The 18,575-nt window shown below is 45.9% G+C and overlaps 1 protein-coding gene across 1 annotated transcript in view; it reads right to left on the minus strand.

Annotated features, from left to right (window-relative positions):
- Window positions 1-12,493: 12,493 nt before the first annotated feature.
- The window catches only part of LOC137306139 (nectin-2-like), a 51,632-nt gene continuing 45,550 nt past the window's right edge, over window positions 12,494-18,575 (minus strand). Inside the window, exons 11-13 of the mRNA XM_067975197.1 lie at window positions 15,336-15,449; window positions 14,795-14,835; window positions 12,494-13,797 (exon numbers count right to left, since the gene is read on the minus strand). Coding sequence (XP_067831298.1) covers window positions 13,672-13,797; window positions 14,795-14,835; window positions 15,336-15,449 — 281 coding nt within the window. The 3' untranslated portion in view covers window positions 12,494-13,671. The remainder of the gene's footprint in view (window positions 13,798-14,794; window positions 14,836-15,335; window positions 15,450-18,575) is intronic.

Below are 18,575 nucleotides of genomic sequence, written 5' to 3' on the forward strand. Positions count from 1 at the left end.
ATCTCGTGAATCGAAGGACTTCTTCCGAGTACAATAAATTGAAGCCACTAATGAAAAAGAATGGGAGTTAATGATCACCATGTGTTTTTTTTTCCACAACATTGAGACAGACATGCAGGATCAGCCATGATGGCAGTTACTGTATAGAGAGAGAGCCTTAAATGGAACATTGTTTTTTGAGATCAGAAAATTGACCACGCTTACAATAAAAATTGTGGCTTATGAAAAAAATAAATAAATTGAAGCATTCTTAAATAAAAGGGGGAAAAATAATTGAAGCAAATTCAGATCAGCGATTTTTTGTTGTGTGGTTCACGGGTCACACTTGTCCATTTATGTGATTATTATATTCCTGACTTAGCCCAATATCCAATTTAACTTTTTGTCCTCTGAAATCAGTCTTTCATCTAAATGGCGCCGTCCTTTTCCAAATGGCTTTCGGTGATTGAGTCATTGCTCTGATGAACTCTCAGAAGTGCCCATCATTTATCAATTAAACCCTTTCCATTTACGTCTTACACCTTAGGATTCCCTACTGTCAATTGCTGCGAGACCTGATCAGTTCAATTCTTCTCGAGTGAAACCAGAGGCGATGGATGTATAATTTTGTATAATGTTTCTAAGCAGTGCTGTGCGGGGCTAACCGCTGTGGACAGGGCAAGGCAGCCTCAGCTGATGCATATCTCCTCAATCTCGGTTCGAATCCGAGTCATAGCACTGCTTGTTTTATCTTTTTTTGCCCATTATTGCAGATGGTGATAGCAAGCAGCGAGAAATCAATCCTTACTGCGTGAAAAATGCAATTTTGTCACACCCTAGCCCTCCCAATCTCAAACCCGCCTCTTCCTACCACAATTAATACCCTTTCTTTACTTGCCTTCCTCCACATTATTGACCCTTTCCTGTGCCTTGCCTATACTGATGTAACCTGCAAATTGTATAATCTGTATTGTGTACGTTTGGAATGTGATATGACAACTGTATTGTATGTATTGCTGCAAATTTTATGAATAAAGTATATTTCATTTAAAAAAATTAATGGGACACACGTTCACCAACCGCTGTGGATAGGGCAAGGCAGCCTCAGCTCATGCATAGTTCCAAAGTTCATTTGTGCCCAGAAACCAGCCCTTGCATTTTGGCCTGCGTGACTGCTCGACAGACAAGCACTACCAAAACTGGGCTGGCATGCGGAAGGACGGACGCCCAAAATTTAAGAACGTTTCTTGGAGCAATCAAGCGGAAGCTAACTCTGCGAACTGGGGTTTGCTTCCATGGCCGTTGGCTATTTTCTCGAAGCAGTTGATAATCCGTCTGCATTTGGAACCAATAAAGAGGTGAAAGCGGAGCAAATGGGGGGGATAGGGGGGCTATCTCAGGAGGTTGGTCAGGAGAGAAAGGTCTTTTCCCCACACCTGGTGTAGGGAGCTGTGTTCGGAAACGACAGACTTTAAAACATTTGTGTGGGAATTCAAAGTCTGATCTCGCATGTAGGAAGAGCGCAAGGAAGTTGGGCTCAGAGTTGTGGCCATGAGGAGAATGATTTGGGACTTTTAAACCCTGTTTTGAAGGAAGAATAAAGGGCTGGACTTGAAACTCTAGATTACCGTGGAACAGAGCAGCGTTTAGTTCACCTTGGTTTAAATCAGTTTGCATGGTGGCCTTTGCTTACTGCCCATGATATTTGCTTAAAATAATGTGTCTGGAGTCTTATTAGGCTACAAGGCCAGGACAGTGTTCAAGATGGTAGAATTTTAACAGGCATGCAGGAACAGACACCTTGGAGTGTCTACACAAATATTTGAAGGTGGTAGGACAAGTTGAGAAGGCTGTTAAAAAGTATACGGGATCCTGGGCTTTGTAAATAGAGGCATAGAGTACAAATGCAAGGACATTATGCTAAAGCTTTATAAAACACTGATCAGGCCTCAGCTGGAGTATTGAGTTTCATTCTGGGCACCGCACTTTAGGAAGGATGTCAAGGCCTTGGAGAGGGTGCAGAGGAGATTTTCTAGAATGGTCCCAGGGATGAGGGACTTCAGTTATGTGGAGAGACTGGAGAAGCTGGGGTTGTTCTCCTTAGAGCAGAGAAGGATAAGAGGAGATTTGATAGAGGTGATCAAAATCATGAACCATTTTGATCGAGTTAATAAGGAGAAACTGTTTCCAGTGGCAGAAGGGTTGGTAACCAGAGGACACAGATTTAAGGTGATTGACAAAAGAACCAGAGGCGACATGAGGGGAAAAATATTTACGCAGTGAGTTGTGATGATCTGGAATTCGCTGCCTGAAAGGGCGGTGGAAGCAGATTCAATAATAACTTTCAAAAGGGAATTGGATAAATACTTGAAGGGGAAAAATTTGCAGGGCTGTGGAGGAAAGAGCAGAGGGGATGGGACTAATTGGACAGCTCTACAAAGAGCCGGCATTGGCATGATGGGCCGAATGGCCTCCTTCTGTGCTGTGAGGTTTTATGATACTATGTAATCCATTGAGATATTTGTGTTAGCTGTGATTCATGTTGGTTTCACATGTAATTAAAATAACACTCTTCACTCACACCGAATATTCAGGATGTACTTTAAAAGCAATGAGATTTCAATTCTGTCCTTTTCACGGACTCTCACAGAGCTTCAAACTCAATTTTGAACTTTTGCTGGGTGAACGAGGCAGTCAATTTACACAAAGCAAACAGGAAATGGAAAAATGGCCAGGTAACCCCTTCACATGGTTTCTTCGAAGAGGTGAATGTTGAAATAGACAACTCCGTGTTCTTGGAATTGTGTCACGGCATGTTTTTAAACAAGACTTGTGCTCCAGAACTAGCTGCGCCTCTAACCAAGCTGTTCCAGTACAGCTACAACACTGGCATCTACCCAACAATGTGGAAAATTGCCCAGGTATGTCCTGTCCACAAAAAGCAAGACAAATCCAATCTGGCCAATTACCGCCCCATCAGTCTACTCTCAATCATCAGCAAAGTGATATCCCTTGATTCCCTTAGAGTCCAAAAATCTATCCATCTAATCGTTGAATATAATCAAGGACTCGGCATCCGCGGCCCCCTGGGGTAGAGAATTCCAAAGATTCACCACCCTCTGAGTGAAGAAATTCTTCCTCATCTCAGTAAGGCATTCACTCTGCGGCACTCACCAACAGATTTTCTGATCTCAAGCAGTGGGGCATTTCAAACGTTGGGTCAGATGCAAACTTAGTATAGTGAGGGGCGGTTTCTACACCCTCGGGAGGCCTTCACAGATTATTGGAGTGCACCGAACATGTTAATAACTGGCACTAGCCCAGTGCAGCGCTTTTGAATCTGATTGAAAATAGACTTTAACTAACGAAAGAACAACTTGAGACAACTTTATTGTAATCCGATGACCTTGCCTAAAGGCACAACCCACTAATCCTGCTTCATCTCCCCAATGAACTTCACAACGTGGTGTGTTAGATTCCACCTATGTAGCAGCCATTGTTTCCTGTGAGCTGCTCTACAGGCCTTCTGATTTCACCTATCTTGCTTTTGAATTACATTAATAGGATTCTGGTTACTGGCTGAGCCTCTCGCAGTCTTCAACTTCAGTCTGCTTGCGACTTCAGCTGCATGTATGAGGAAGTCATCATTCTCACAATCTCCCGTGGAGCGAACCCCACTGGCAGTCACATAGACTCGGCCTGAGGCGGGGCGGCCGGTGACACCCGTCATCAAACTGGGCGGTTTGGCAAAATCAAAAGTTGCGCAGATGCCACAAGCCATCCCAACATGGCGCCCTTCTCAACGCAAAGGAACACCAGCCAATGATCTGACGTTCCCAGCGATGTTGAACGCTGCAATTGGAAAGCAAAAGACCCACTAATCTGCTCATAACTACAGGGTCGGTCGTTGTGCTGCTGTGGAACCCATGATGATCTCATGGAATTGGTGCACCTGGGAAACAAAGCAGGGAACATTAGCGCTGTAGGGATTTGTACCACGTTTGAAGCTGCAAGATTGATATATTCCAGTCACTCATAGGGTGCGCTGGTCCATTAGAATACCACCCTGAAGGCCATTCTGAGACGCTCCTGGAATATATGGGGTTCATCCAGCGCCGAACGCCAGGCAGCTTCTGAGGACCGTGTACAGATATCAGCAGGCAAGGCCTGGACACCCCCCCCCCCCCCGCCCCACCCCCGGAGTATCTTTGCCCACAATTTACGTATGTAAACTAATATATACACGCATAAATTAGCAACCAGGCAGAAGGATTGGCGATATAGAGAATCAATCAATGTTCATTTTGCTTCGTCAAGAGTTACCCGTGCAAAATATCATACGTTTTCCATCAAATACCTTGTCAATATCTTCACAACACAGCAACCCATTAAGATTCATCTGCACTTTAAAGCAAAAAAAAATTGTGACCCGTTACGTGGTTGCATATGTGAGCTACCTCATTCATATGTGTGCTACCTCATTCATATATGAACTAACTCATTCATATGTGAGCTAACTCATTCATATGTGAGCTAACTCATTCATATGTGAGCTAACTCATTCATACGTGTACTACCTCATTCATATGTGTGCTACCTCATTCATATATGAACTAACTCATTCATATATGTGCTACCTCATTCATATGTGTGATACCTCATTCATATATGAACTAACTCATTCATATATGAACTAACTCATTCATATATGAACTAACTCATTCATATGTGAGCTACCTCATTCATATATGAACTCATTCATATGTGAACCAATCCAGTCATATATGAACTAACTCATTGATATATGAACTAACTCATTGATATATGAACTAACTCATTGATATATGAATTAATCCATTCATATGTGATGAAGAACATGACGAGAAACCTTGATAGATTTATAGGTGACCTGTGATCCTCAACACTGTATAAACGTCTGATGGGTAATTACATCTTTGGACTGTTCCCAATGGTTCGAAAGATGTTGATTATATTGGGGCAATGGCCTTGTGTTAATCATAGGCATTGATTTTAAAAAGGCTATTTCAAGCCACGCATAAGGTTTGCGATAAATACAAACTAAAAAAAGATCAGGTCACCCTAGATGGGATTCAGGGGATGGGTTTCACTCACCAGGTTTTCCCTCTCTCTCGATCGCTCCCCGCCTATTCGCAGTAATTTATAATTCCTGTAACATAACCGATCAATGATAAACTGTTTTAAGAACATCAGAAATAGGAGCAGGAGTAGGCCATTCGGCCCCTCGAGCCTGCTCCGCCATTCAATAAGATCATGGCTGATCTTCGACCTCAACTCCACTTTCCCGCCCGATCCCCATATCCCTTCATTCCCCTAGAGTCCAAAAATCTATCCATCTCAGTCTTGAATATACTCAACGACTGAGCATCCACAGCCCTCTGGGGTAGAGAACTCCAAAGATTCACCGCCCCCTGAGTGAAGATTAGTTTTCATTAGTATATCTGAATAAGGATGGAAATAGCTCTGATTATGAGCCAATGGTGGAATTATTGTGCCTCATTGAAGTGATGATTGTATGCCAGGACACATCTGTTAGTGATTTATTAGTGAAACCACCACGTTGCCCCTCCCTCAATATTATTTCTGTAATTAGTAACAAGGGGTCCCATGGCTTTAGCATGAAAACTCTTTCAATTCCGCTATTGCTATAATGCTAAATTCGTCATGGTCACAAGCCATGAAAATATATGAAAGAAATCTATAACTCAGGTATTACTATGAAAATAAAGTAAGTTTGAAAAGCAATCGCCCTTTATCCCCTGAATGTCCGAGTGAGGTTCCAGGGGACTCGACAGCCCCCAGGTATCCCATCCAAAGTGCAAGTCTTCATGTGCGAGTTTACATCGCGACAATGGGAGGATTAGTCGATATTTAGGGTAATTATAACCTCGACCGATCGCCAATGTCCACACATGGGTTTTACAGCAGCAAGAGCCCTGCCTGCTCTCTCCATCCCCTGTGCACAGAAGCACTTAGGCCAGTGCTATAGACCCGTCCGCCATCCTGGCTGAAATCAGAAAATTCAGCACAGTTTAGGAGCAGATCCTGAAACGCCCCCGGTCTCCGTGACCCACAGGATGATGGAAACAGAAACAATTATGTTATTGATCAGCCTTTCAAGAGTGTATCGTTCAGACTAATCAATCCCCTGTAAGTCATCGCACATATAGAAGGACCACACTTGGAGTATTGTGCACAGTTCTGGTCTCCATATTATACAAAGGATATAGAGGCATTGGAGAAGGTGCAAAAAAGATTCACAAGGATGATACCAGAACTGAGAGGATATAATTATCAGGAGAGGCTGAACAGGCTGGGGCTCTTTTCTCTAGAAAAGAGAAGACTGAGGGGTGACCTGATAGAGGTCTTTAAGATTATGAAAGGGTTCGATAGGGTAGACGTAGAGAAGATGTTTCCACTTGTGGGGGAGACCAGAACTAGGGGGTCATAAATATAAGATAGTCACTAATAAATCCAATAGGGAATTCAGGAGAAACTTCTTTACCCAGAGAGTGGTGAGAATGTGGAACTCGCTCCCACAAGGAGCAGTTGAGGCAAATAGCATAGATACATTTAAGGGGAGGCTGTACAAACGCAGGAGGGAGAAAGAAATAGATAGATTAGATGAAGTGGGGGGGGGGCGGAGAGGAGGCTCGCATGGAGCATAGACGCCAGCATAGACCAGTTGGGCCGAATGGCCTGTTTCTGTGCTGTAGGCTCGATGTGACTGGACTATTAATCCCGAGAACGTGAGTTCAAATCCCAACATGGGCAGTTTGAGAATTTAAAACAAATCTGGAAATAAAAAGCTGGTAAAAGTGACCATGAAGCTTTAGATTATGGTGAAACCCCTTAATGGTCTTTAGGGGAGGACAGCTGCCATCCTTGCCCAGTCTGACCTACATGTGACTCCAGTGCCCTGCCAACATGGTTGAATCTTAACTGCCCTCTGAAGTGGTGTTGCAAGCCACTCAGTTCTATCTGCTGTCCAGTGGTTCAAGAAGGCCCACCATCTTCTCAGATCACTAAGGGATGGTCAATCAACACCGACCTTGCTAGCGACACTCAATAATGAATTTTTTTAAGTCTGTAGCTATACGAGTGTATAAACTTTGATGTACAGTGAGTTGATTCTCTGTATTTCACGAAGCAAAGGCACCATCAGCTAAACTTCTCTCTGACTGTGCGGGAATTCATTATGATCGAAACCTTACAGGAAACAGACACGACCATCAGGAGAAGAAGTGGTTTCAGGGACAACGACAAAAATCCCCTCAAAAAAGTGCTGCCGAATGCGAAACGTGCCTTTAATAATATCCTTCCTTCCTTGGAAAGCTTTTTAAAACGTCGTCCGTGTGTGACTTTAGTGCAGAGCTTCCCTAAGCAACCCCCAGCAGATCCCAAATAAAAACAAAATATAGGTAACTATTTGCACAGGAATCACTTCCACACTTAAAGTTGGCCGTGTGTCAGCCATGGCTCAGTGGGTAGCATTATCTCCTCTGGTCATCGGTAGGTTGTGAGTTCAAGTCCCATTCCGGAGACTTGAGCACAAAATACAAGGCCCACCCTCCAGTGCAGCGCTCAAAGAGTGTTGTACTGTCGGCAGGTGCCGTTTTTCAGATGCAACCTTAAATCGGGGCCCCGTCTGCCCTCTCAGGTGGACGTAGAAGATCCCACGGCCGCTGTTGCGAAGAAGAGATGGGGGGAGTTCTCCCCGGTGTCCTGGGGCCAAGATTTATCCCTCAACCAACATCACTAAAAAACAGATGATCTGGTCATTATCACATGGCTGCCATCTTTCGTACATTACAACAGTGACTACACTTCAGAAATACTCCGCTGGCTGTGAAGTGTTTTGGGATGTCATGAAAGGCACTATATAAATCTTTCATTTGGTAACGTCTCAATGCTGCCTGCATTTAGTAAACTGAATGAGGTGACGATGATCTCCTTGATCCTATATACAAAACGTACCTCACCGTGACATGACCAATGACTATTTTAAAATAGCAACATACTTGGAATGACAGGGGAGAAATTGCTCTCCACCCGCTTTGCGGTGAGACTCGGTGTTGTGCATGCAGCGCACCGAGCATGTGAGAAATTCATCCCCGTGCCTAATTCACATGGAATAGGCTGGCTGTCAGCTCTACTTGGCTGGTCATTGGCCGCTCGCCTAATGGAGGCGGGAATATCGGACGCCATTTGCAGACATCCTCCACGTTGATTCTTTTCTCTTTATTCGTTCATGGGATGTGGGCGTCGCTGGCGAGGCCGGCATTTATTGCCCATCCCTAATTGCCCCTTGAGAAGGTGGTGGTGAGCCGCCTTCTTGAACCGCTGCAGTCCGTGGGGTGAAGGTTCTCCCACAGTGCTGTTAGGTAGGGAGTTTCAGGATCTTGATCCAGCGACGATGAGGGAACGGCCGATATATTTCCAATATATATCATGGAAGCTATTCGGCCCATCGTGTCTGTGCCGGCTCTTTGAAAGAGCTATGCAATCAGTCCCACTCCCCTGCCCCTTCCCCATAGCCCTGTAATTTTCACCCCTTCAAATATTTAACTAATTCCCTTTTGAAAATTACTATTGAATCTGCTTCCATCAAACTTTCAGGCAATGCATTCCAGATCATAATAACTACCTGCATATTCTCCATCTCATCTCTGGCTCTTTGGGAAATTACCTGAAATCTATGTCCCCTGATTATCGACCCTTCTGCCACTGGAAACAGTTTCTCCTTATTATTCATAACCCTTGATGACCTCTATTAAATCTCTCCCTCACCTTCTCTGTTCTAAAGAGAACAATCCCATCTTCTCCAGTCTCTCCATGTGTCCGAAGTCCCTCATCCCTGGTACCATTCTGGTAAATCGCCTTTGCACCCTCTCCAAGGCCTTGACATCCTTCCTAATGTTTGGTGCCCAGAATTCGACACAATACCCCAGCTGTGGCCAAACCAGTGATTTATGAAGGTTTAGCATAACTTCCTTGCTTTTGCACTCTATGCATTTATTTATAAAGCCCAGGATTTTTTAACGGCCTTGTCAACTTGTCGTACCACCTTCAAAGATTTGAGAATGTACACTCCCAGGTCTCTCTGTTTCTGCCCCCCCCCCACTTTAAAATTGTACCATTTAGTTTATATTGCCTCTCCTCATTCTTCCTTCCAAAATGTATCACTTCACACTTCTCTGTGTTAAATTTCATCTGCCATGTGTCTGTCCATTTCACCAGTCTGCTCAAGTCCTCCCAAAGTCTTTTGCTATCCTCCGCATTGTTCACTACATTTCCGAGTTTCGTGTCATCTGCAAACTGTGAAATTATACCCTCTATACCCAAGTCCAGGTCGTTAATATAGATCAAAAAGAGCAGGAGGTGCACTTTGGGGGCTGTATGGTGTCAATTGCTGTACAGACTTGAAAAATGCCAGAAGCAGCTGCTGTGAGAGCCTCCAGGTTGTCAGATGGTGCATTTGGGCGTCCTGGTGGAGATGGTCCACAGGAGTGAGGTGTTTCTTCCCGCAGTGGGATGACGGTTGGCAAGACAAGTGGTCGCTGCTGCCGAGACAGTGGGGCAGGACTTTGGACTCTGCGTTCCCGCAAGCTGCCATTAGAGGCCCTACCATTGCCGAGTGTACTGACGAGGCCCGCGGAACGGGTTCCATACAACTCGCACCTGTCAGTTCGGGCCAGCTCTGCTCCCGCAGCGCCGAATCTGGGCCCCAACACACGCCGAGACCAAATTCGGCCCCTCAATGCACAATCGGGGGAGAGAATGCGATCAATGACTGCATTGAGATACCACGAGCTTCTGATAGGCTATTCATAGGGCACGTGAACTTCTTAAGGCCTCGGTAGATATTTGTGTGGGTATCTAAGGAAGGATATACTTGCCTTCGAGGCAGTGCAACAAAGGTTCATTAGATTAATTCCTGGGATGAGAGGGTTGTCCTATGAGGAGGGATTGAGTAGAATGGGCCCATACTCTCTGGAGTTTAGAAGAATGAGAGGTGATCTCATTGAAACATATAAGATTCTTTGGGGGCTTGACAGGGTAGATGCTGAGAGGCTGTTTCCCCTGGCTGGAGAGTCTAGAACCAGGGGGCATAGTCGCAGGATAAGGGGTCGGCCATTTAAGACTGAGATGAGAAGGAATTTCTTCACTCAGAGGGTTGTGAATCTTTGGAATTCTCTACCCCAGAGGGCTGTGGATGCTCAGTCGTTGAGTATATTCAAGGCTGAGATCGATGGAATTTTGGACTCTAGGGGAATCAAGGGATTTGGGGATCGGGCAGGAAAGTAGAGTTGAGGTCGAAGATCAGCCATGATCTGATTGAATGGCGGAGCAGGCTCGAGGGGCCGTATGGCCTACTCCTGCTCCTATTTCTTCTGTTCTTATGTTCAGAGAGGAGATTGAAGGGACAGGAGCATGGGATGCGGACCACAAAACCATTTTCTCTCAATCCCTCCCCCTTTAATTCTCATTGCATCTGTCGCTACCTTTCACCACAAAAATTTCGACTTTAACCTTAAATCCTCATACACTATTTACATAAGTGACCCTCCCTAATAAACGTTTCCCATTCGCCTGCATAAAAAAAAGTTCTCCCTGAAGCCTTTATTTACTCCCGTTTCCTGAATGTTATACTATTGGGTAGACTTCTGTCTCTACGCCTGGAAGTTAAGCAATGGCCTGGAAGGAGCCCAAGTAAGAAAATTTGGCGGGGAGGGTCACACGACCTTTACACAACCGGCCAAGTTTTCCTTCCATTAATTTAAATGGCAGTGTTGACCGGAGGTTACTGGTTACGGTTATTGGCTTAGTACAAAGAGGAGAAGAGTCAATTCTCTCTTAACTCTCAATTTGCTTTATTCACGCCGTTAGATCATATACATATAGCTTATACGTCTGGTTAGATATAGACATGCAGTTTGCACCAGGGTATACAGTTTTATACCCAAACTAGGATCTAAACGCACACCCACTAGGTTTCTCTGACACTCCCTGAGTGGTCACAGAATATAAAGGATAATACCCGAAAAGGAGAGCTGACGCTGGCCAGGCGTTCCGTTCTCTCTCTCTTTCGACATCGTCTCTACGTCCCTGACGTAGGTTCTTCCACTTCCGCGATGGTTGGTCTCCGGAGTCTTCGCTCTGGTTCCACGCCCCAGATTCTTCGTTCTTATTCCGAATCTTATCTCTTCAAGCTGTGCTGTCTCTCTCTCCCGTTGGTTTAGGCTTGCTCGCCTTAGTCTGTGTCTTCTCCTCCTTGGCTCTGTCCCAAGGACTTAGGTAGCATTACCTCATTACTCCTTTTCTAAATAAGGACTTGAGTCTTATCACATGTCCTTTGTCTTTCACAAAACTTAGCTAATTCAAACCAGTTCCAGCCAGCTCAGGCCAGCGACTGATCTCAGGTTACTTCAGTTCAAAAGTTGCTTTTGCAGCTCGGAATCTCAGCTTACTTTCTGCAGCCCCTGGCCAACAGCAGAAAAATCACACGGGTTGAGTTACCAGCGTGTGATCCTCCCTGTGAAAAATTCGCCCTTGCGGTCAGTCCAGCCCATGTTTAATACCCAAGCAGTCAAGACAAAAATCTATGGGGCAGGTCCACATCCTACCTTCGGGGCACAAAACGGATCTTGTGGGTTGACCACCATGTTATACAAACCTCCTGATTTGCCTTTCCAGAATTACCACCACACCACATGCCCTAAATGCACCCTTTACGTTTTGGTAACAACCAATGGCAAACCCCATCCCGGAGGTAATTATATACATAGGAACATAGGAACAGGAGGAGGCCATTCAGCCCCTCGAGCCTGTTCTGTCATTCAATGGCTGATCTGTATCCTAACTCCATTTACCCACCTTGGCTCCATATCCCTTAATACACTTGGCTAACAAAAAATCTATCGATCTCAAATTTAAAATTATTGATTGAGCGAGCATCTATTGCCTTGTGTGGGAGAGATGTCTGCACTTCTACCACCCTTTGCGTGAAGAAGTGTTTCCTCTCTTGTATCCTCAATGGGCTTGCTCTTATTTTAAGGTTATGTCTCCTTGTTCCAGACTCCACCACCAGTGAATCTGCAGACCACCTGATACACCCGTTACAACCAAAAAAATTATGATTGCCTGGTTCTCGTGATCCCCAGCAAGACATGCCATGCTCATTCATTCTTGCATTACAGCGATGTCTGAACATCACTAATGAACTGAGAACTCTAGTCACTAATACAGTTCGTCTGTTGCGTTTCTATTAAGAAAATTAGCTAAGAAGTAGCGTACTTAAAAGACTAGCCTGTGACATTCCTATGTAAACATTTGTAACAGACCCGGAAAGAGCAAATGGCGTCTTAAATCACATTTCGACCAAATAAAATTGCCTTGTTGTAAAATATGGCCTTATTTTTCTCGAGTGGGGAGATATGGTTACAGAATCAGTTGAAGATTTTATTGGACGTTTTAATTATTTTATTAAAAGCGATAGGCAGAGCACAACATATTTAAATAGTAAAACAGCAGCCCCTGGTGACACAATACGAAATCGCCAAGACAAAACTTTCCTCTATTATACATTCGGAATTTGGCGCTTGCTGCTGAAAATGTTAAAATATAGGCTCACACTGCTAGCATTATTTATAAATGCACAAAATAAATGAATAAAACAATCCCATCCCACCAAAGATACAGCACAACAAAACATAAAAGTTTTTTTTAGCATTAAGGGTCAGTGAGCAAAAGAGATTCGGGTGAAATTCCTGTTGGATTGTCGGGCGAATCGTGCGATAGCTAATTCAATGGGCAAGAATATCTGGCGGAGTGTAAACCAGCTGCCTGTTTTGCGCTACCAAGGCCGGTATCACCCCCATTGAGAATGTGCTACTATATGGAATGCTATAGAATTCGGTAAAACAAATGAGGCAGAGTTGCTCAGAGGCTGCCATTTACGAATCACCAAGGCCAGCGCCTGAGCCTTCCATTGGAAGATTGGAGTGCATGCATATAACCACGTTTATTTATTCAAATGGCGTTAACCCACGTGAAGGGTTAGATTTTCCTGCACCTGCACTTGCTTCTGGGGCTATGTTATCATGACATGACAACAGGTGAAGAACGGGACAAACCCTAAGGGAGCCAGGGTGAAGTTTTCCGTCCAAGGAGTGCAGGCTCCATTACGGGGGTGTGCGCAGCCTCCCCCGATTTTCCTGTGTTTTCCCAGGCAATCCAATAACCTGAGGTGCAGGAGCAGGAAAATGTATCTCGAGTTGTTTTCGGAATAATAGCAAGCTGAGGTATTAACATCTTTTATATTCGTTCGTGGGATGTGGGCGTCGCTGGCGAGGCCAGCATTTATTGCCCATCCCGAATTGCCCCTCGAGAAGGTGGTGGTGAGCCGCCTTCTTGAACCGCTGCAGTCCGTGTGGTGAAGGTTCTCCCACAATGCTGTTAGGGAGGGAATTCCAGGATTTTGACCCAGCGACAATGAAGGAACGGCCGATATATTTCCAAGTCGGGATGGTGTGTGACTTGGAGGGGAACGTGCAGGTGGTGTTGTTCCCATGTACCTGTTAAGACATGATGCCCTCGGAGCTTATTGCACGGATTATCGTGTAAATCCCAATATGAGAGCGTGAAACGAAATTAACTTTGGTTGTACTTGATATCTGCGTAAACTGTTCTCTCCTCGTCATGAAAATGTTCCCTTTGTGCCGAGGCATTGAGCAGTCTGTTGAGATTGAGCGACGCATAAACTGTCCTTTGTTCAACCTAAACGTACACAATACAAATTATACAATTTGCAGGTTACATCAAGTACAGTTCAATGAACACATTGTACATAATTACAGTTCATGACACTCTCGGGTGCCTCATTGCATTACACTCAATACAGACTATTGATTACAGGTACATTACATCAATTTGAATTTTACATTCTGCCCGAGGGGGTTTTTCCCTGATTGCAGCCCCTCGGTATACAATGGCGGGAAGGCTCTAAACGATTGCCTTTCCCCACAGAGCCTTTGCGGCGGCCGCACCCGTCCTCAGTGCGTCCCTGTGCACGTAGTCCTGGACCTTGGAATGTGCCAGTCTGCAGCACTCGGTCGAGGACAGCTCCTCGCACTGGAAGACCAGCAAGTTTCGGGCAAGCCAACAAGGACGTAGCAAATAGCTCACTTCAAATAGCAACAGAAAATGTCGGAAATGCACCCAGCCTTTGTAAGAGACAACTGACCTGCTATAAATTCATCATGGGCTCTCCGTTACACGCCCCGCCGAAATTTCAGTCCCATTACACCTGACAATACCTGCAGTTACATCTTCCAGATAATTAGCTTATATTTAGGTGTGGAATTTTCTGCACGTCATGGCTTGTGGGAGAATCACGGGGCCACTGTCAGCAACTTGCCAACTCTATTGGCGGAAGTAAAATCAGGCAATGCCCCCCTCAATTTTCCAATAAGCTCTTTCTTTGTCAAAGTCTGACCTTTGGTTTTCGATTCAAGATTTAAAACAGGGAACGCAGTGGCAGAAGAAGGAGGCACAAGAGAAACGGGGAAAAAAATATTCATTTTCTTATCAGAATCTTTTTTTCTCCTTAAGTAACATAACAAAACATTTTTCATCACTTATAATTCAAAAGAAGCAGGGCCCTAACTCTACAAGGCGTATCTGCATGAAACATTGTGCTTTAATAGGGTATATTTTCATCTTTTATGCCTGGATGGAACTGTCCTTGGCAATGTAAACTTTGCATGTAACATACCTGAGTTTGGGAGCTGAAGTCATCAAGGTGAACACTTGTTTCTATGAAATTGGGGGAAACATAATTTGCATTGATTAATCTAAAATTCACCAAGAGACATAATCAAATTATTCAACATTTCGTAAGTTTTAAGCTTTGTGTTCAATCTGTTTTACCCATCTCCCTTTTAGTGTAATTAAATTAATTTTAACAACTGAACGAATAATTATTTAAGCTCTGTCGAAGTCAACAATCTTTTAGAATCCTGTAGATATATGGGAAATGCAAAATGGGCGGTATCAAACCAGTCATGGTTTCCATCCCTCACCTGATATTCAATTCCAATGGATCTCAATATCGGACAGGGCGTAGAACAGGCAATGTGACACTGGCCGTTTTGGACTAACCCCGAGACGAATTTTTATGCCAGTACATAACCAAATAACCAATTTGCTACATGATGCATGAGGACGTAGGAACTTTGAAAAATTATGTTCTAGTTAATTATCTTCACGTGAAGTAGATATTTTTGTTTCTAGACTATTCCATTCCAATTATTTACCTTTCATTCTTCGTTCCCTCTTCATCAACATCAGGATCAACGCAATCACAACAACACACAAAATAACAGCGGCTATTATAACTATATGGAGCGTGTTTAAACCTCCGGGAGCATCTGGGGAAATAATTTTGAAAGTGTCATTCAAAACTGGAAACTAAGCGGACATAGTAAGTTACATAGCAAATCCATTAACAGTGTTGTGGCTAGCAATCATTGTAACACTGCGTTTCCCTCTTGGTTGATTCCCAATCTTGGTGGTAGATGTTATTTTGATTGAGCAAGAGACCGTCATTGAGGGAAGAATGAAAGTCAAAAATACAAGGGAAATGTAATTAATTCAAGTTTGAATTCCGAATTATTTTCGTCGTGGCCCTTGCAATTAGCCAAGCTGATCAGCAAGATAGAATCGACTCCCTGAAAATCACTAGGATTTCTTTCCCATTTTGCTTAAATAATGACGGGAGCCGGGGATTTTCTGGTCCTGCGCCTGATGCTACTGGATTACGTGGTCTCAGTACGATCACACGTAGGAACATAGGAACAGGAGTAGGCCATTCAGCCCCTCGTGCCTGCTCCGCCATTCGATAAGATCATGGCTGATCTGTGATCTAACTCCATGGGCTCGATTTTAGGGTCGGGTTTCCGGCGGGTTTCCAGCGGGATGGCCCCGAAAATCCCGATCTCCGGTCACGTGACCGGATCGCGACGAAATCCCGGCCACTTCCGGGTACCGCGCTGACGTGCGGGGCTGCGCGCGCAAGCCCCGCTGGTGGGAATCCCGCAGGCGATTAAAGCCAGCGGGGTTCCACTTGAGAGTACTTAACTTGCTCGTTGTGGTCAGTTAATGAGCTGAAGCAGCTGTCAAAAGAGGAAGTGTGGGATTTTAGGTTCAAGGCAGTGAGTTTCCCACACCGGGGGAAACAGTCTCCCTCCAACCAGGCGTGTTGCAGCCAGCAGCCTGTGGCAGGTGCCAAGGTGCGCTCCACGGGGGAGATCCCTCACCCACGCAGGAGGCCACCACATCACATAGGGCAACCCCTGCCCTCCACCACCCCCCGCCAAGCCAGAGGACAGACCGACACGAAACCGCAGCCCCAGTCCGAGGAACCACACACCTACCCTGCACAACCCCTCAGACCAACACCTGCCAGTTGGGTGGTGTGTGGACACCCTCGGAGGACGAAGAGCATGACCAGCACCAGCAGCCTCGCAGTCCACGCCGTCCGCCTCAGAGACGTGGATCCCCCCAACACGGTGTTGTTGCACGCCCACCTGCACAGCAGGAGGGAGAGCTACCGCAGAGAGAGACGCGTCGCAGAGGGCACTACCCTCGCCACAGGGTCCACAGACCGAGGCGCAGCTCCCCGGACCTCTCCGAGCAGCAGTGCACAGGGAGGCGCAGATTCGCTCGACATGTAGTCGTGGAGATCTGCAGCCTCTTTCATGCCGAGCTGCTCCTGGCTGGCCCCAGCACCAACTGCTTACCTGTCGCTGGCAAAGTCACCACTGCCCTCCACACCTTCTCCTCCGCATCCTTCCAGGGTGCAGCCGGCTACACCGCCGATGTCTCTCAGTCGTCTGCGCGGACGAGCCCTGCAAATACACCTGCACCTACTCTGCAGTAACACGATGGGTGGCATCAGTGGTGGGTCCTCATAGTGATACCCAGGAGCGGGCATTATTGGACACAACGGACAGGATTCGCGGAGACATGGCAGTGGTGGTGCCAATATAATGTGTGCTGTTTGTTGCTCTGAAATTCAATATGGGTAACACCCATGACAAACCCTCAGACACCCTTGTGCACCCCCTTCATGCTGACGAGACGTTTGCCTTACGCTGCCTACTGCACATATGTGATGCATGCCCTGTGGCTGCAGCACAGGTGGTGGCAGGTTGAGTGAGGCTGGCCGTGAGGGAGATGCACGAGAGGGTGAGTATGGGACGGAGCCATGAGATTGTATGAGGATTGGGTTGCGTGTTAGTGGCAGGATGAGTACTGGCGAAGTGAGTAGGTGGAGGTAAGATGAGGACGGGGTGTGAGTGGGTATGAAGGGTGATGTGATAGAATAGTGTGGGCGGTGCCGAAGGAGATTTGGGGTGGGGGCAGTGTTGTGGCAGACGGAGTGTAGGGGAAAGACTTCGTGTTCTCACTGTGGCTGACCTACTGCGGTCATTGCAGCGCCTCCTGCACTGTATGCAGGTGGGCCATATGTTGGTGGCGCAGGTGACCCCCTCTGCCACTTCGAGCCAGGCCTTCCTGGTGGCAGAGGCAGGCCACTTCCTCCCGCCCGCCGGGGGGAAGATCTGTGTCCTCCCCCTCCTCCTCACCCCATCTGATGATACCTGGGGTGAGGCATCATTAAACTGGGAGCAGCCTTCCCCCTGGGCTGCTCCATGCTGCAATTTGTTCTATTGGTTGCAGCATCTGTCAGTGGAGGACTGCCCCTTTAACTAGAGAGCCTCCAGCTGACAGATCGTACTGCGCATGCGCAGCCCGACCGACGCGCAGGCCAGCGCCGTGGACCCCGGAGGAGCAGGTAATTGATTCCTATTAGGGTGTTGCCTGCTACGATCGCGTGGGCAACCCACTAATTTCGCCGTCCGCGTTTTCGACGCTCCCGGAGGACCACCCGCTGGGAACCCGCAGGCCTGCTAAATTCGAGCCCCATGTACCTGCCTTTGGCCCATATCCCTTAATACCTTTGGTTGCCAAAAAGCTATCTACTTGCAGCCTTGCCTTGGGTGCAGCGCCAACTGGGAGGCAAAACGAGGAATTCGAGCTGCAAGTCTAAAACGGTGAAATCTCTGCTACACTTTTGTGCCTCAATTTCTGAATATCTCACCTTAACCAGCGTCTCTCAGAGGCAAGAAGTTTCAATTGCTCTAGAAAGTGCGCCACATCAGGTTAAATACTTCTTTTGAACAGGAGGCATGGCTGGGTACATAGGACCTCATACTTTACACGCAAATATTCAGCCCGCCCAAGGGTTACCACAGCAAATAAAGCAACCGCACCTGGACCAGCTTAAGTGTAAAATTTGAGATATGGTTAGATCAAGGCAATATAACCTACAGTTCCAGTATGTGGTTCATTCATAAATTAAATAAAGAACTTGCATTTATATAGCGCCTTTCATGACCTCCAGACGTTCGAAAGTGAACTCATTAGCCACAAGAACCAATGTCTTGCATCTTCTTTTATTAAATACCTGCACATATACAGCTGCAATACTTTAA

This window comes from Heptranchias perlo, chromosome 42, assembly GCF_035084215.1.
Source record: "Heptranchias perlo isolate sHepPer1 chromosome 42, sHepPer1.hap1, whole genome shotgun sequence".
Lineage (NCBI taxonomy): Eukaryota > Metazoa > Chordata > Chondrichthyes > Hexanchiformes > Hexanchidae > Heptranchias > Heptranchias perlo.